Source organism: Mandrillus leucophaeus, unplaced genomic scaffold, assembly GCF_000951045.1.
Source record: "Mandrillus leucophaeus isolate KB7577 unplaced genomic scaffold, Mleu.le_1.0 Scaffold289, whole genome shotgun sequence".
NCBI classification, from domain to species: domain Eukaryota; kingdom Metazoa; phylum Chordata; class Mammalia; order Primates; family Cercopithecidae; genus Mandrillus; species Mandrillus leucophaeus.
Window position 1 is genome coordinate 1,517,133 of NW_012103020.1, and position 19,909 is coordinate 1,537,041.

The 19,909-nt window shown below is 38.5% G+C and overlaps 1 protein-coding gene across 2 annotated transcripts in view; it reads left to right on the plus strand.

The window, feature by feature from the left end:
* Positions 1–1,078: 1,078 nt before the first annotated feature.
* Positions 1,079–19,909, plus strand: part of ELF2 (E74-like factor 2 (ets domain transcription factor)) — an 84,615-nt gene continuing 65,784 nt past the window's right edge. Inside the window, exons 1-3 of one of the 2 annotated variants that reach the window (XM_011985645.1) lie at positions 1,079–1,113; positions 6,499–7,159; positions 17,774–17,939. In XM_011985645.1, the coding sequence (XP_011841035.1) occupies positions 7,088–7,159; positions 17,774–17,939 (238 nt within the window). In that variant the 5' untranslated portion in view covers positions 1,079–1,113; positions 6,499–7,087. Of the gene's footprint in view, positions 1,114–5,232; positions 5,348–6,498; positions 7,160–17,773; positions 17,940–19,909 lie in introns of those variants that run through there. The other variant, XM_011985646.1, reaches the window with a different exon arrangement.

Genomic DNA, 19,909 nt, shown 5'->3' on the forward strand with positions numbered 1-19,909 from the left:
AAGAGCTTAGCTACCTCTACTTCACAGAAGAGTTTATGCAGGAAGTGGGGAGTAGCAGGTGGGTGTAAGTATCATTCAGCTCCTACACACTTGGCAAGGCAGGTCTCTCACTCACAGTGTTCACTAGCAGCAGCTAACTAAATTCCAAGCTGTTTCCATACAGGAACCTCAGCTTTCAGGCCATGCCCCTTTTCATCCACTGGCAATGCCAGAGCACCCAGCTCCTGTGCCTGTAGTTACAGCACACTTCCCATTCGTCCACCCAGTTCAGGCCAAGGCAGTTCATCCCCACTGGAGATTATATTTTGAATTTCAAATTGGGAGCTTCTTTCAACCTGCAACCAGTGCCTGAGTTAGTTGTCAGAACTTTGAACTCCTCTGTGACAGAATCAGGAATAGCTTCCCTTGGTTTGCGTTGGAGACTGGGAATACGCAAAAGGCTCTTCCTGCTCCTGGTCCTACTTGTATATTCTCCACCGCTCCCTATATCAGTGTGAGCAGTGGGTGGGGTTAAGGCCTTCTCCTGTGGGCTGGATTTCCAGTTTTCATAGTGGGGGTGTATACTCTGGAGGTAATTTCTCTCCCTCTCATACTCTGGGGACTTACAGTTTTTTACCTGGCTCATGGTGTAGACTGCAGCCCGCCCCTTCTTTCAAAGGATCTGTGGTTTCTTTCCATTTTTCCGTTAAGTTCCTGTATTGCTTCTTTGAAAAAAGTTCACAGTTCGAGTCTCTACCCACTATTTTTTCTTTCCAAGTGGGAGAGGCATGCCAACACTACCTCCCATCTGCCATCTTCGGGAGGGCGGGATTTTTTTTTTTAATTAAAATTTAAATTTTTGTAGGCTGACTCTGTGGCAAGGATCAGCCTAAGGTGTATTTAAGGTCTTCTCAGGTCTTTTCTGAGCCTGGGCTTGTGTGGTCACTTTACACATTTTTCCATATATATAGTTTTTGAATGTCCTAGTCTTTATTTTATTTTATTTTTTATTTTGAGACAGAGTCTTGCTCTGTTGCCCGGGCTGGAGTGCAGTGGCTCAGTCTTGGCTCACTGCAACCTCCGCCTCCTGGGCTCAAGCTCCTGCCTCAGCCTCCCGAGTAACTGGGATTACAGGCGCCCACCACCACGCCCGGCTAATTTTTGTATTTTTAGTAGAGACGGGGTTTCACTATGTTGGCCAGGCTGGCCTTGAACTCCTGACCTCAAGTGATCTGTCCACCTTGGCCTCCCAAGGTGCAGGGATTACAGATGTGAGCCACCGCGCCCAGCCAAATGTCCTAGTCTTTAATGTGTGGCTCTCAAAAGGGAAAAAAAGAGTAAAATGGGGTTTGCTGGCCTTTTAAGTCCCCTAGAAGTGACTTCAGCCAGAGGGGGAGAGGCTTAACAATAACATCTACTCATTTCTTTGTGTGCTCCTCTGTGATCAGAAGCAATAATCAGTGATCAGAGCACAGATCCCTGATACTTGGAAAATAGTCCTTTTTGCTTACCATGGCCCTCACAAGTTGCATGCACACTGTTCCAGGAACACATGCACAGCTGTCTACCCTCGAGTTGGGGGATGGGTAGCTGATTCTGTGCTGAGAGCTAGAATGACCGAAATTAACCACAATTTATTGTCCAAGCCTTCCCTTGGAGGTTGCAAGCCTTTGGTATCTTCCAGAGTTCCAAAATAATTACATTAGGTAGAGTCTGCCAGTGCAATTGTCTAGATAGGGATACAGATTCCTGGTATATCCTACTCCATCATCTTCTGAGAATCCTCCAGCCTGGATTCATTCTTGGCTTCTTTCTTTCTCTCATACTAATCAATCCACATCAATTTTGCTTGTAAATGTCATCCTTTTATCTGCAAAATATATCTAAAGATTGACTACTTTTTTTTTTTTTTGAGACAGGGTCTCACTCTGTTGCCCAACCTGGAGTGCAGCGGTGAGATCTTGGATCACTGTAGCTTCAACCTGCCCAACATCCTGAGTAGCTGGGACAAAGGGGTGTGCCATCATGCTTGGCTATGATCACTTTTCACTACCTCCAGAACTACCACTCTGGTCCCAGCCAGTATCACTTCTCATCTCAATTATAGGTTGGTGCAAAAGTAGTTTGCATTACATTAAAAGTAATGGCAAAACTGCAATTACTTTTGCACAACATATATTATTGTAGCCTGCTAACTGACACCTGTTTCTGCTCTTGTCCCCTTGTCTGTTCTCAACCCAGCATCTGAATGATCCTTATAATAATCAGATCATCTTTTTGTGTAAAACCTTCCTTCTCTCTGAAGTCAGAGTCCTCACAGGGCACCTACTTGGCTCCCTTCCCTTCCCTTTCTGTCCTCTTCAACTATTCTTTCTTCCTTTTGCTCACTTCACTTCAGCTGTATTGGGTCCCCTTGCTCATCCTTTAACTAGTCAGGCATACATCCTCTTGAGGGTGTTGAATTTCTTTTGACTAGAAGGCTCTTCCCCCAGGCATTGCCACAACTCACTTCTACTTTTGGGTTTTTGCTCATATGTCACTTTTTTAGTGAGTCCTTATCTGACCACTCAATCTGAATTGGCAGCTCTCCCTGCCATATAATCCCTGTCTCTGGTTAATTTAACTCCTTAGCCTTCAGCATCATCTACACGTATGGTATACTATTTTATTTTTTTCTCTCTCCTCTGTAATATAAGATCCATAAAAACAGGGACTTTGCCTTTATTCACTACTGGACCCAGGCACCTAAAATTGTGCTATCGTATAATAGTGCTCATTTAGTATTTGTTGTGTGATTGAATTCATGAGTGGAGTGCTTGGGTTATCCTGGTATCAATGCTTAGTATTTATGTATACCTTAATCTAATTTCAGTGAAGTAGAGGCAATAAAACATCTAGTAGGCAAATCTGGAAGAGAGATTTGAGTGAAGCTGTAGGAGTTTTCATACCTTAGAAAGAGTGTAAACAATCTGAAGAGAAAAGGACTAGGGATGGGATCTTGGAAACACCCACCTGTAAGGGTTGACCAGAGAGCAGCACTGTCCTAAGACTTTGCCAACTGGGAACAAAAGACCTATGCTTTAAAGGTCCTCATATGGTCTTCCTCCAGAAGCTACACCCCTGCCCATGGAGTGAAGACTTTGTGGGGGCCAAGGTGACTAGTCTACTTGGTCTCTTTCTAGATCAATCTTTGAATATTTGATCCTAGAATTTCCTGCCCATGTGTCCCTTCACAACTCTCTTCTCTGATTCTCTCCTCTCTTGACTGTATAACACATATGGGATCCCCTGTGTTTAAGGGATGGCCAAGGAGCAGCTGTTTGCAGTCATGTGACCAGAGCTGTAGGCTTTATATATGTGTGCATATGAAGTCCTTCGTAGTATAAAGTGGAGCTAAAGGAGGAAAGAGAAAAGGAGTTGGCTGCAGACAAGGGGAAGGGGTATGGACTTTCCTTCCTGTGTCCCTACATAACATTAAGGGAGCCTGAGAACTCAAAAATAGAACTTGGCCTTTCAGGTTGTTATTAGTCAAGATAGGAGGAGGGAATAATAATTTAACAGCTTGATTTAGAACTTTAAAAAATATTTAGACACATGGTATGTAGGCTTCCATTTGTACTCTTGTCCCAGGCTCCTTGAAAATGAGGGTTGAGCCTGCAAGGGGGAATTGAAAGGGAGTAGCCAGAGAGGGAAAAGATAAATTCAAGGTAGAGTTTCAAGAAGGGAGTGATTAACAGTGTCAGATGCTTCAGAGGCATCAAGTCCTATGAAGAGAGAAATGTATCTATTGGATTCTACAAGCGGAATTTAGTAAAATTTCAGTTGAGTGGGGATGGATGCCAAACTCTGATAGAAGGAGGAGTACTTGAGAAATTAGAAAGTGGAGACAGAGTATAAAAGATTTCTTATCTAGAAACTTACCTGAGAAAGGAAGGAACTGGAGCAGTAGCTGGAAGGGTATGCAGGATTATGGAAGAGGACTTTTCCTTTGTTTTTGTTTTTGAGACAGGATCTTGCTCTGTCACCCAGGCTTGAGTGCAGTGGCAGGATCACGGCTCACTGTAACCTCAACCTCCTGGGCTCAAGTGATCCTCCCACCTCAGCCTCCCAAGTAGCTGGGACTACAGGTTTGCACCACCAGGCCCGGCTAAGTTTTTTATTTTTTGTAGAGACAGGGGTTTCCCTATGTTGGCCAGGCTGGTGTGGAGCTCCTGGGCTCAAGTGATCCTCCCGCTTCCCTCTCCCAAAGTGTTGGAATTACAGGCCTGAGCAACCTTGCCCAGTCAACTTTTCTACTTTTAAGATGAGAGGATCTTGCAAATGCTTATATTTTGAGGGAAAGGAGCCCAATGGTAGTAAGAGAAGGTTAAGGAAAAAGGAATAATTGATGGAGCAAGGCCTACGATCAAGTGCTTAAGTCAATTGCTTAAGTCAAGTGCTTAAGTCTTTAAGCCTTTGAAAGAAGGAGGACTATTTGAGGAGGCTTGGGAGTTAGAAGCAGGGCTTGGGATGTTTGGATGGGTGCTGATGCTAAGTCGGTGGGGTGAGATAGCAGGAACATGTCTAATAGTGACTCAGGAGGCTGAGGTGGGAGAATCACCTGAGGCCAGGAGTTCAAGATCAGACTGGGTAACATAGCAATATCTTATCTTTAAAAATAAAAGTTAAAAATAAGAAATACTGACCTGAGCATGGTGGCATATGCCTGTAGTCCCAGCTCCTCAGGAGGCTGAGGCAGAAGGATAGCTTGAGCCCAGGAATTTGAGGCTGCAGTGAGCTGTGATCTCACCTCTGTGATCCAGCCTTGGTGACAAGAGTGAGACCCCAACTCTAAAAATTTTTTTTCCTTAAACATTGTTTTATAGTAGTTTTTTGGGCTAGTCTTATTTTTCAAACTTGATTTTATACTCCTGGGGAGCAGAGGTTATACCTGTAGCCACTTAGTAAGAACCTGTTATTAGAACTTGCCCAATGGAGGAAAAAAAACCCAAGAACCTGTTTGAAATACAGCCCATAATACGGAGCATAGGCTTCATACGTTGGTTCTGTCCTCACTCAATAGTTGTTATGTAGTGGTGAGTTAAAATTTAAAGTTTGAGAAAAGCTCTGATTTCTCAAAAACCTAGAAATAATTTATTATATTCCTTATATGAATGTGTGACATATGGCTTTGGAAGTGATTTGTTTTATTAAGTATTTACTATCTCAGACACATCTATTTGAGCTTAGTGCTTTTTTAATATAATTATATTAATATTGTCTTTTTTCCCCTCCCGCTGGTAGTTCCAAAGAACTACTGGTTCAGATTTTAGCTCTTCCGAAGTTGTGAAAACAGTGAAGGATGCTTAGACTACTTAACATACAAACTGTAAGTAACATTTATTTCTGCTATTATTATATATATTGGGAATAGTTATTTATATTACCTTATATGGTGATAGCATGATGGGACTGTGGAATTTTATTAATTTTTCTTCTTAAGATACAAAGACTTTCTCTTCCATTTTATGTTTATAAGATCAAAAAGGAGGCTAATAGTACTGATCAGTAGGATGAAATTTCTGCTTTTTTTCAGGTATTTCATTTTTCTAGAAGTTTCTGGAAATTCTTTATTGTTTTATTTCCATATCTGTATGATGCCAGCAGGCAAACATAATACAAGGGCATAATATTAATGGAATGATTTATGGGAACTATATACTTTCTCTTCAGATATGCTCCATTTTTCTGCATTCTTTTTGACATGAAAAAATTCTGTTAGTAATAAATCTCCATACTTCCTCTGTATGAAAATTTTCGCATAAATGAAATCAAATAAAAAGTAACTTTTTAGGAATAATTTAATGCATAAATCCAGATGATGTAGGAAGGGGAAAAAATGTAAGAGGTTAAGAAATTACTTGAAACCATTTGCTGTATTGCATCTTGAACTAATATCAAAACAATTGAGGAAAAGTATGATAGAACTAATATCAAAACAATTGAGGAAAGTATGATAAAATAATATCAAAGGCATTCCAAGTGGTAACTACTTTAATTTTAAACTACTTTATTTGAAAATATAAGCAATTCAAATTAATCTGTCTTACATACAGTTCCTGGATTCATAGTGTATTCAAAGTGTGAATACAAAATGAGATTGCTGCCATAAGCAAAAGACAGTTCTGATTGTTCAAACAAACAAACCAGATGAGGCAAAGAAGAAGAATGAAATATTTAAGAATCAATAATCTTTTAATTTGTTAAATAGGAAATCGGATTCAACGTTTTCTCAGTCTGGCACATTTTATATATTAAATGAATAAGAGATCTTTAACATTTCTAGAAACTAACATATTTCAGGAATAAAACAACATCTTTATAAAGGGAGAAAGTTACAACTTTTTTTTTTTTTTGAGATGGAATCTCGCTCTGTCGCCAGGCTGGCGTGCAGTGATGCGATGTTGGCTCACTGCAACCTCTGCCTTCTGGGTTCAAGCGATTCTCCTGCGTCAGTCTCCTGAGTAGCTGGGACTACAGGCACACTCCACCACGCCCAGCTAATTTTTGTATTTTTAGTAGAGATGGGGTTTCACCATGTTGGCCAGGATGGTCTCGATCTCCTGACCTCATGATCCGCCTGCCTCGGCCTCCCAAAGTGCTGGAATTACAGGTGTGAGCCACTGTGGCTGGCACAATTATAACATTTTATTTCCTAGAATATGAATATCATAATACTACCTATGTACAATTGCTTGTTAAGAACTTATTCAGTATGTTCATGAACTTGATTACTAACTCTTAAGAGGTAGAATGTTCATTACTGCCCTCTTTTGACACAGGGATATAGAAGCCTATCTTCTTTTTCTTAGTTCAGGGTTAAAATTAGATTGCAAAATAAGTTACACTTTATGTCCTTCCTGTAATTTTTAAGATAACTTTTCAAATTCTTCCTCTTTTTAGGGTCTCTGGTTAATCATCTTTAGAAGACTGGATTTCTGGATATCTACTGCACTCCATCTCTATTGACTTTTAAAACATGATAATGCAAACCTATAACACTGGCAACCATCAATGAACCTTTAATTTCACTGATTAATAGCGTTTGAAGCTTCCTCAGGGAATAACAATGACATCAGCAGTGGTTGACAGTGGAGGTACTATTTTGGAGCTTTCCAGCAATGGAGTAGAAAATCAAGAGGTTAGGCATTCAATGAATTACATTTCTATTTTCTTCATAGAAATTTGTGCATGAACTAATTTTGAAATTAATAGGAAACATATTTGAGAGTAGAAATGTACAAAGCATGAAATTATACATGTACATGTCGTGTACCCTTATAATTTAGGTAATAGAAGGTCAAGGAAGGTACTGCAGGGCTCACGTGAATTGTTGGAACATACATATATTAGAATGAACTTGGAGGGAGGAAACAAATGGAAAGAACACTATAATATTAGTTGAAACTTAAATTTAAATCCCTGATAAAACGCATTGTCTTGGATTATGATGTAGGTATATACCTAAATTAGATTCATTCTAAGTTAGAATTTTGTATGTGCTTTACTTTACTTATTATCTTTGTTTCTTGATTATTTTATATCTTAATCAGTGTGGAGATCCATTGTATTTTAATCTCATATCAACACTTATGAATTTAGATAGTCAGAAAATGAATTCAGGTTTTGAAATTTTATCCATGTAGAATTTTGAATCATTAGCATATTTGGTTATTTTGTTATTGATAACATTGAAGAATTAGATGAGAATAAAAAATAACAGTACTAGAAATATAGGGGCTTCCAGGTCCTGGCTTCAATTCTCAGCATTCAGTAAAGAGTAAATATTGGGGCCGGAGGCGGTGGCTCACGCCTGTAATCCCAGCACTTTGGGAGGCCGAGGCGGGTGGATCACCAGGTCAGGCATTTGAGACCATCCTGGCTAACACTGCGAAATCCTGTCTCTACTAAAAATATAAAAACTTCGCCGGGCGTGGTGGCGGGCGCCTGTAGTCCCAGCTACTCCGGAGGCTGAGGTAGGAGAATGGAGTGAACCCGGGGGGCGGAGCTTGCAGTGAGCCGAGATCGCGCCACTGCATTCCAGCCTGGGCGACAGAGCGAGACTCCGTCTCAAAAAAAAAAAAAAAAAAAGAGTGAATATTGGAAGGAGTCTAAATTATAATTCAATAGTGCTGTCATAATAACCGATAATATTTGTTCAGAGCTGAGGTGGGGAAATGGAGAGTTTTCTATATTTTTTTAAAAAAAATCTGTTTTCTGTATTTTCTGTGAAAGATGCTGCGTTACTCGTGCTTGCTAACAGTATAACGGTATAATGGCATGCTTGAGAAACAGGTTAGGACATCAGTCTCTGTGTTTTGTAGTCTGGATTCTTTTTTTTTTTTTTTTTTGCCTCCTTGGTGTCTGCTCATTTTTCTAAGATCCAGATCAGCTGTGGGCAAATTCACTGGGAATAGGATAGTGAAGGTCTTCCTTTTCTTTTCTCAGTGGACTCAAAAACTCTTGTGTGTCTTTTGTATTCAAATCCAAAACTGGTGCAAAGTCCATTAAGAGAAGCCACAGCTACAGAACATACTTTCTTCCCATAGTCAATGTCTTATTTCTTCCCTCGAGATTCACTTTCTGTATGATCACCTCCAGGAATGACTCACCGAAGACATTACGGATTGGGAAACTGCCATCCCCTCCTAGATTACCCAGACCAAACGTTGCTTTTTCCTCGAATGCTTTCTCCTGCCATATAGTTTTGCTCTGTTTTAACCCTGTGAGGGGAGCCACCAAAAACAACAGGCAGAATATCTTTACCTTGTGTTGATTAAAAGGTATAATTAATATGGGGGAAATGAGGACAAACAATTTGTTTCTGGAATACTTCTTATATTTTTCTTCTTTACATGGAACTTCAGTGTTCACAGCCAGGAGAACTTACTATTGTGGAAGAAAGAATCTCATAAATGAAATGACTTTACCAAGTTATTATTGACTAGTGATTTATGTGGTAGTCTTATAGGGTGATCACATTTTATAAAGTAAGTCAGAAGAAGACTATATCCTTAATGAGCATGTCAGGTAGTATGGCCAATATACAATTGGAAACTGAAGCAGTACTATTTAATGGAGCATCAAAAAGCAGCTGGGTTCCCTGGCATGTGCATATAGTCCCAGCTACTCTAAAGGCTGAGGTGGGAGGCTTACTTGAGCCCAGGAGTTCAGGTGCAGCTCAGGCAAGATAGTAAACCCCGTCTTAAAAAAAAAAAATAGGGAAAAGTTTAATGAAATATATAAAAGACCTCTGTACAGTGAACTATAAATACTGTTGAGACATATTAAAGACCTGAATAGACAGATGTACCAAGTTTATGGATTGGAAGACATACTGTGGTTAAGAACAAAGTTGAAGGGCTTACACATCTGATTTAAAGACTTTCTATAAAGCGGCACTAATTGAGGCAGTGTGGTATTGGTGTGCCAACAGACGTGTAGATCAGTGGAACATTAAATACATATAAAAATGCTCAATGTTATTAACCATCAGGGAAATGTAAATTAAAACCCAAGACGATCCTACTAAACACACAGCACGAGGAAAATTGATGAGAGTAATACCACATGTTGGAAAGGATAAGGAGCAGCTAGACCTCTCATACATTGCTTATAAGAATGTAGGCTGGGCACGGTGGCTCACGCCTGTAATCCCAGCACTTTGGGAAGCCGAGGTGATCACGAGGGATCACGAGGTCAGGAGATTGAGACCATCCTGGCTAACGCAGAGAAACCCTGCCTCCACTACAAATAAAAAAATTAGCGGGGCGTGGTGGTGGGCACCTGTAGTCCCAGCAACTCGGGAGGCTGAGGCAGGAGAATGGCGTGAACAGGGAAGACGCAGCTTGCAGTGAGCCGAGATTGCGCCACTGTACTCCAGCCTGGGCGACAGAGCAAGACTTCATCCCCCCCCCCCAAAAGTAAAGTAATATAACCGCTTTGGAAAATTATTTGAGTACTTTAAAAATTAAATGTACAATTGCCATATGATCTGGTAATTTGACTCTTAGGTAAATATCGAATGGAATGGAAAGGAAGGGAAGCCAAGACCAGGGATGTTCATAGGAGCATTATAGCCATATGAAGACAGGCAAATGGATAAGCAATTGATATATCTACAATAGAATTTTCAGCAATAAAGGGAAATGAACTATTGATACATGCAGCAATGTGTATAAATATCAGCAGTAAAGAAGTTGGACACAAAAGAGAACTGTTGATTTCAATATAAAATTTGAGAAAAGGCCGATCTATAGGGATAGAAATCTATAGGGATAGATCAGTGGTTGCCTAGGTCTGTGTGTATGTGTGTGTGTGCATGCACATGTGGTGGTGGGGATTGACAGGTAAAGTAGCTATGAGGGAACTTTCTGGGGTGATGGAAATGTTCTATTTCTTGACTGTGATGGTAGTTAAAGAGATGTTTACATTTGTGAAAATTCATTAGAAAAATAAAAAGATTTTCATCTGGTGAGGCAGATTTTCATCTGGTGAGGCAGTTTTATATTTTGCGAATGGATTCCTTTTTAAAGTTGTCAAATTACCCGTTATTGGCTTTATGTTTTTTTGTTTTGTTTTGGTTTGGTTTTTGTACCAATTTTTATTTTTAAATGAAAAAAGTATTTTGATGTTTATCAGGATCATTGTATAAAACAATAAACTCAGACATACTGAGAAAATGAAAGTCCATCTTTTGTCTGCTCACCTCTCTTACCAGGTTAATAATTTGAGGTGTATTTTTTCCAGACTTTTAAATGTATATGTAAAATAAATATGTAAGTGGAATCAGACAACAGTACTATTCTATGGCTGATTTTCCTCCTCCTTCCACCCCCACTTGTTTGTATCATGAATATTTTTCCAAGCTAGTATATAGCTCTAACTGCCTTAATTGTTTAATGGATGCTGAATAGTTTCTCATTGTATGGATGTTTGTTAGTATGGGTGTATGTTTTCTATCTCTCTCTTTTTTTTTTTTGGCATTATGAACATCTAGCTTAGGGGACTTGTCTTAAAACTGGGTTTGCGTAGCAAGTGCATCATTATTTATTCTAGTGATGTATTTATTTGGAGTGGTTTCTGGGGTTAAACCATGGAGAGGTAGGGGAGATGAGTCCTCCCTAAAGCCTGCCAAATGGTATTTTTCAGTTTTGATAAGATTTTTGAAGGTGATCTTACTCTACCTCAAAAGAGAAAATGTGGAACAAATTTATGTACTTTTAACGTACTCCTGAATTTTATTATCTTTCTATATATTCCTAAAGTACATTGAGAAAAGGATTACAATACCACTGCTTTCAGTCATTTCATTGTACTTGTCTTTGGAAACTTCTGATACCTGGAGAGCAATGACTGAGTGCATATAAAAGCACTTTCTAGGTAAACATTGCAGCATTGCACTTGTCTTGCCTCTTTAAACTAAGAATCTCTCTCCTTAAATGGAAGTTTCTGAGATCACTGTTAGTACTTAGAGTAGGGTTGCCAGATAAAATACAGGATGTCCAGTTAAATTTGAATTTCAGATAAACAACAAATGACTTTTTACTTTAAGTATGTCCCAAATATTGCATGGGACATTCTTACAGTTATTATTCAGTGTTTCTCTGAAATTCAAATTTAACTGTGTTTCCTGTATTTTTTTTTATTTGCACCCTGGCTTGTAGGGAATTAGCTTGTGCCAAGATCCATGGTGACTTGAGCAACGTAATGCTAAGTAAAATAACCTTTTACATGTGTTATTTTTACTATTTTATTTTTAAGCAAAGACTCCTGGTTTCTTCTCTCCTATCCCCTTTTCTCCCATAAAAATAGCTACTCTTCTACACAGTACAAGGCAATAATTATCTGAATAGCTGCATGCAGTGTCCTCTGGTCTCTATCATTTGGCAGAAAAAAGGCTCATGAGGTTACTTGCCTCCATAGATGAGCAAATGTTGAACTTATATATACCTGTTAATATTAAGATTTGTTGACTTTATTATTCTTTGAGTCAAGCTACAAATATCTCTATTTAAATGCCACTTTAGTTTATATGAAGCATGTGTTATTGAGGATATAAAAATTGACTGCGATATAACTCTTGCTCTCAAATATCCTAATAGCCAGTCAAGGAGTTGTATCTGTAAATAATTATAATATGGGACAATGAACAGTGGTAATACTACGCAAACAACTTGTTCTATAAATACGTAGGATAGAAAAATTAATTCAGATTGGAGGATTATAGAAGATTCCCTGGCACTTGATGAAAAGCCTTTAGTAGATGAAAAGGATTTGGACAGATGTGAAGGCTACAAAATAACATGAACAAAAGTCATGGAAATGTTCACATTTAGGAATTAGAAGCAATGCCACTAATCAATTTATGTTAAGTAATGTAGGGAAATAAGGTAGAAAGGTGGTATATTAGTTTCCTGGGGTTGCTGTAAAAAAGTACTGTAAACTAGGTTGCTTAAACAACAGAAATTTATTGTGTTACAGTTCTGGAGGCCAGAATTTAGGAATCAAGGTGTTGATAGAGTTTTTTTTGTTGTTGTTGTTGTTTCTTTTTTTTTTTGAGGGCTACGAGGGAGAATCTCTTTAATGCCTCTCTCCTAGCTTCTGGTAGCCTCAGGCATTCCTTGCCTTGTAGATAGATGGTGTTCTCCTTGGGTCTTTCCATCCTTTTCCTTCTCATTTGTGTCTCTCAGAGTCCAAATTTCCCTTTTTTGTAAGGACATAGTCAAATTGGGTTAGGGCTCACCTTAATTACCTTGTCTTAACTTGATCATCTGCAAGGACCTTATTTCCAGTAAGGTCACATTCACAGAAACTAGCGGTTAAAACTTCATCTTTTTGGGGGACACAATTCAGCGCATGACAGGTGGGTTGGGGTTATATTTCAAAGAGTGTTAAAGCTATTGTTTAATATGTCAAAGTTTCCTTTTAGACAAATGGGGAGTCATTAAAGCTTTTTATGCAAGGAAGTAACACAAACAGTTCTGATTGTGATGTGAAAAGGTGCCCTCTAAAGTTGAGGACAAATAGTAGATTTGAAAACGATTTCTATTGTTAAAATATAATATCAGCTATCACTAATTGAATAACTTACCCTGTGCTGTGTACTTATACTATGCTAAGAACTTTGTGCATGTAAAGTCATGGGACTTTAAAGGGTAGAAATATTATAATCTCTTTTCTAAATATGAAGAAACCAAGATTTAAAGAACACAGAGTGGGGAAACAGAGAGATGTAGATAATTTGTGCCATTTAGATATGTTAAGCTTGAAGTGTTGGCTGAGTATTCCTGTAATGATGTTAAAGTTGGTAGTTTAAAATTTGGTTTTGGAATTCAGAAGATGAGTCAGAGTAGAGGACAAATACTTAGTCATTATCAGCGTAGAGGTGCTTTTGAAACCATAAGAATGGGTGGGCTTACTTGAGAAGGTAGTATAGAGACACTGAAGATAGAACCTTACTAAGTTGGCTAGACTTGAGTCTATGGAGATGAAAGAAGAGGCAGAGGACACTCTTGAAAATAGAGTGGTAGGCCAGGTGCGGTGGCTCATGCCTGTAATCCCAGCACTTTGGGAGGCTGAGGAGGGTGGATCACCTGAGGTCGGGAGTTTGAGACTAGCCTGACCAACATGGAGAAACCCTGTCTCTACTGAAAATACAAAATTAGCTGGGCAGGGTGGTACATGCCTGTAATCCCAGCTACTCGGGAGGCTGAAGCTGAGAATCACTTGAAACCGGGAGACGGAGGTTGCGATGAGTCGAGATCGTGCCATTGCACTCCAGCCTGGGTAACAAGAGTGAAACTCCATCTCAAAAAAAAAAAAAAAGAAAGTAGAGTGATAGAGAAAGTTGGAAGAATGAATTTTTTAAATGAGGGTGATAATAAATGTATGAGTCTGCGGCGAGGCAACAGAGATTGAAAACTGAAATGGAATTTGGTTGTTATTAACATTTTGAGGCTGGTTGTGGTAGCCCATGCTTGTAATACCAGCGCTTTGGGAGGCTGAGGTGGGCAGATTGCTTGAGTCCGGGAGTTCGACACCAGCCTGGGCAACATGGTGAAACCCTGTCTCTACCAAAAATAAAAAAATTAGCCGGGCGTGGTGGCACACGCCTGTAGTCCCAGCTACTCAGGAGGCTGAGGAGGGAGGATGGTTTGAGCCTGGGAGGCAGAGGTTGCAGTGAGCCATGATTGTGCCACTGTGCTCCAGCCTGGGCGACAGAGCTAGACCCTGTCTCAAAGAGAAAAAGCAAAAAAAATATTTTTAGAGAATAGGCCAGGCGCAGTGGCTCACGCCTGTAATCCCAGCACTTTGAGAGGCCGAGGCGGGTAGATCACAAGGTCAGGAGATCGAGACCATCCTGGCTAACACGGTGAAACCCTGTCTCTACTAAAAAATACAAAAAATTGAGCCAGGAGAATGGCGTAAACCCGGGAGGCGGAGTTTGCAGTGAGCCGACATCGTGCCACTGCACTCCAGCCTGGGTGATACAGCGAGACTCCGTCTCAAAAAAAAAAAAAAAGAGAATAGCTTCAGTAAAGTGGTGGAACATAGATTACAACATATATATAGATGAGTCAAGGAGTTAGACTATTTTTTTGAGAAATGTATACAAGTATGTGTCTCAATCGATCAGTTAAAGTTCAGTTAAAGAACTTCTTTAATTGGACTTGTTGCCTTTTAACTTCAATTAAAGATCAGTTAAAAGTTCAGTTAAAATAAATGAGAGTTTAATTTTTTTCTTTTTTTTAAAATTTTTGAGACTTGTTCTCAGTTGCTGGGCTGGAGTGCAAAGGCATGATCATGGCTTACTGCAGTCTCAACCGCCTGGGTTCAAGCAATCCTCTTGCCTCAGCCTCCCAAGTAGCTAGGACTATGAGCAAGAGCCACAACACCCGGCTGTTAATTTATTTTTTATTTTTTGTAGAGACAGAGTCTCCATATGTTGCCCAGGCTGGTCTTGAACTCTTGGGCTCAAGCAGTCCTCCTGCCTTGGCTCCCAAAGTTTTGGGATTACAGGTGTGAGCCACTGAACCCAGCCTGAATTTTTTTTTTGTTTTTGTTTTTGGAGACTGAGTCTCATTCTGTCAGCCAGGCTGGAATGCAGGGGCATGATCCTGTCTCACTGCAACCTCTGCCTTCCGGGTTCAAGCAATTATCATGCCTCAGCCTCCTCAGTAGCTGGGATTACAGGCACATGCAACTATGCCTGGCTGATTTTTGTATTTTTAGTAGAGACGGGGTTTTACCGTGTTGGCCAGGCTGGTCTCGAACACCTGATCTCAGGTGATCTGCCCACCTCGGCCTCCCAAAGTGTTGGGATTACAGGCGTGAGCCCTGAATTTTTTAATGCAAAATGGTTTTAGCTTTTTTATGGTCAAAGAGAAGGAACCATTGAAATATTAAAACCCGGCTGGGTGCTGTTTCCAGAGGTGCTGTTGTTTGGACTTAAGTATTATAATTTCTTTACTTCTCTTTATAGTTTTGCCACCTATGAAAATAGCCCTAAACAATATTTTATTTTGAAAAAATAGTTTACCAAGCTAATTGAGTTAGGAAAGGACAATATTATCATAAATAGATGAAGGCTTCCAGGAGAAGATAGCTGAATAGTCTAGTGTCAGGTTCACTGAGTGTCATGAGCTTGTCTTCAGGTAATCAGTGAGCAATGCCATGAGTTTTTAGAAATGTAAGGCACATCCTGCTCTGGTATCTGGCAGTGCTACAGTATGGTATGGGCTGGGTATTGCATATTTGTTCAGCAGGTGTATGGTCACATGAAGAGTGCTGTTTCGTATCTTTTATTTCTAAGCCCATGGTAATCTTCCTCCAACACGTTGTAGATCAAAGCAGAACACATCTGCGGGGTGAAATGTGTTCTTAGCTGATCCAGGCAGCAGGGCAGGTGGAGTGAGTAGGTACATCAAGGCAAGCCAAATATCAATAAAAATCTAGAACGGACATCTGGGCATTCTGTCCTTAAGAACAATGTCAATGGTTATCTTAGTGATGACAGATTCATCATGCTGTCTCAGGAGTCACGCTGCTACATTCTGGACTGGTTGCCCTTTGAATCTTGTGCATAGCTAGCATCCTGGAATCTCTCTTCACAGTCTTCCTGAAGATTCCCATTGTTTATCTCCTATGTTGATCTCTTGTATCCTGTATTTGCAATAGTTATCTTTTTAAAAAAATTCACTCTCTTATTGATGGGATACATTTTCCAGTATCTTGTTGAGAAAGGATGCATGAAAGGTAAATGTTTGAGATCTTTCATGTCTGAGAAGATACCTTTATTCTGCTTCTATAAGATGATTTGACTGGGTGAAGAATCCTAGATTGGAAATAATTTTTCTTCATAATTTAGAAGAAATTGCTCAACTGTCATCTTCCTTCTAGTATGACTGTTGAGAAAACTGAAGTCGATGTCCTGATTCTCTATAGTAATCTGTGTTTTTTTTTTTCTAGAAGCTTGTAGAATCTTTTCTGTTCCCAATATGAGGATGTTTCACAGTGATATGCCTCTGTGTATGTGTTCCTTAATTTTTTTGCACTAGACATTTGGTGGGTCCTTTCAAATGGGTAGCTTATATCCTTCAGTCTTAGAAAATTTTATTGATTTACTTCTTTCTTGTTGATTTCTTTCCAAACCTTTTTTTTCATCTTTTTATTTCTTGTTTTTTCCTTATGATTTATTTTTTTGGAACTCTGTTATTCAGATAGTGGACCTCCTGGAATGGTTGGTCATCTAATATTGCTATCTTTTCTCTCATGTTTTCTATTGCTTTATCTTTTTTTCTCTGGTGCCTGGAGATTGCCTTAATTTTATCTTCCAATCCTTTATTCATTTCAGCTATTGTATCTTTAATTTCCAAGAATTTTTTGACTTGTATTTTAAAATGTTCTTTACTGAATTGTGATCTGTTCTTACTTTATAGTATCTTCTCTTCGTGTGGAATATGAGTATGTATATGTACATTCTGTGTTAGAGGCTTTTCCTTGGATGCTCAGTAATATTTGGCTGTTTGCTCATGATTAAAAGTGATGGATTAAAAAGCTAGTTGGAAACTCCATTTTGGGTAGAGTATGATGCTAGCAGCTGTGCCTATTATGCCTCAAAGATGCTGCTGTTGTTCCCTCTCTGGAAAGTAGCCCATCTCCTGCCGAGGTGGAGGAGGTCTGGTTGCTTAGCATCACGAAGGAGAGAGAAGGTCGAGGAATCAAAGTGCGTGTAATTGGTGTTGCTTTCTGTAGATTCTCCACTGTACAGTGTGTTGTTTCTCAGATTTTTTTTTTTTTTTTTCTGCCAGGCTGATTTGGCTTTGCTGGGTCTGCTAACCTACTCAATACTCATCCAGACACTTTCAGTCTTACAAGATTTTGTTGTTCTTATCTCTTCTTGTTTGTTGCTCTCACCTCTTGTCCTTGTGGGTTTAGGTATAAAATAGTCTTTTACTGTTGTTTTAGTCGGCTTTCATGATTAAGTGAAATTATATGCATGTTTTTAATCTGTCAACTTAATCCTAAAGCACAGATTATTTAAAATGTTTAATTCTATGTCTTACCTCTTGAAACTTGAAAGGATTATTAAAGTTAGCCCTTTTCATCTCTTGTTTTGGTTTTTATATTCATATTTATAATATTTGAAACTCATTATGTGGACTGCTCGAGACTGTATTAGTTCAAGGATTTATAAGTGAATCCAGAATTTGTAAATACAAAGGTTGATTGTTTTTTAAATTTGCTCTTATAGGAAAGTGAAAAGGTTTCTGAATATCCAGCAGTGATTGTGGAGCCAGTTCCAAGTGCCAGATTAGAGCAGGGCTATGCAGCCCAGGTTCTGGTTTATGATGATGAGACTTATATGATGCAAGATGTGGCAGAAGAACAAGAAGTTGAGACCGAGAATATGGAAACAGGTAGACATCTAATAAAATGTTCATTATTTATAACTTTCTCATTTTGTAAGCTTCAACAATAATATTGCCAGTTGAAAAATATACTGAAAAACCTTTTTAATGCTATTTAGTATAGCTTGGAAACCAGTGAAACATCTATGTTTGAGGGAATGTGTATAGATATAAAAGTTGTACAGTATAATTCTGTGAGGTGTAGCAGTCTTATATCATGGACCCTATGCACAAAATTATAGCTTCACATAATGATAAAGTTATTTTATTATTTTTTTTCTGAGAGTGTAAATACTAGCTGTTATTTATACAAGTCAACAGGCTAGTATTATGAGGACAACTTTTTAAATTAAAAAAATAAATACGGTATTTTATCATTCTCTAATTGATTATAAGTTTCTTTGAGTTAATATTGATGGAGAAATATGATTTCTTTTCATTAATATCAGCATCTTTGTAGTGTTCTATCAGTTTCCTCTTTCCTTTTTGTCTTCTTAGAGATCTTAGTATTTCAGTCTATTTCTGGTGCGATAGCTTATGTTTAACTGGAGATTAGTATCTATAATTCTTGGAGGAATCTTTTAGTTTTTGCCACTGATTATGAAGAAAATAGAGTATTTTATCAGAAGGACTGTAGTCACTCTTGTATAATAATAAACCTGCAAATGTATCCTTAGCTGTTAATGGAGAAAAAGAATCATTATACTTGTTGTTTAATCCTAGTAAAAATTCTTTACTATTTAGATACATTTTTATAAATGTAGGAAACTTTCATGATTAAAATTTTGAGTATGTGATGTATTTCTGCTTATGAGGTCCAGTGGTACCCCTTAGGGCTACTAGCCTCTTCCAGCTTAAAACTGTTCTGCCTCTAATTGTAGTTTTTGTGGAGCTAAGGGATTGAAAGTTACCTTGCTTTTCAGAGCACTGATGATTGCAGTGCCAGCAAACAAACCCCAGGTGTAGTGGAAACTTCATTTATCAAAATAGGTAGCCAAGCTGGGTGTGGTAGTGTGCAGCTGTACTCCCAGCTACTTGGAGACTGAGGCAGGTGGCTCACTCAAGGTCAGGAGCTCAAGTTCAGCCTGGGCAACATAGCAAGACCCCATTTCTAAACAAATAAAAGACCAGGCATCCAAGCACTTCATATGGGCTTCGTGACTGTAGTCTGGAGTGGTATCTGATTTACAGTACATAATACCTATCTTTTTATGAGAATTTGGAGAATTTTCCAGTCTGAAGCTAGAAGTATAGTGGCAGAGATGAATTTTCTTCTTGAGGAAAAGGATAGGTAGAACAGTTAAAAGTATTTTGTAGGATGATGTTTTGGATTATATATTGTAACTGATTTTATTACAAGAGCATAACTAAACAGAACACTAATAGCAGAAGAAAAAAAGTATGGTAGCTTAAGTTAAATGGAAAAAAAGTAGAACCTGTTTGAAATTTCTGGATGATGTTTTGGTCAAAAAATAAGGAAAACTATGATTTTGGTAGCAAATTGGAAACTTTAAAAAAGATCAAAACTATAGCACCAAATTTGCGTAAGTTAGTAAATTAGGATGTTTATCATATTAAAATACCAAAGCAGATTGGCTGAATCTTATTATTGGTATAATTGACTGTAAATGTTTTATTAATTTAGATTAATTCAGGTAAAACCAATTCAGAATAGGAAGCGAATGTAATCTACTTAAGGGATTTTATTTTCTCAGTCTTCTTAAGCTCTCAGGGTAATGATGTCATTGGCTGGGCAGAGATAATAGTGATTATGAAAAGGAGGATATGGGAAGTCTAGATAAAATAACAGTTACTTTTGTGATATTTTTTTTTGTAAGTGGTTTTTGAATATTTGATAATAATACAAAAAGAAAATGTAAGCAGATTACTGATATCATTCTAAAATGGTATAAAAGCACCTCAGAAGTTCATTGTGCATGTTCCATCCTGGCTCATGGATTTTTTTTTTTTTTTTTTTT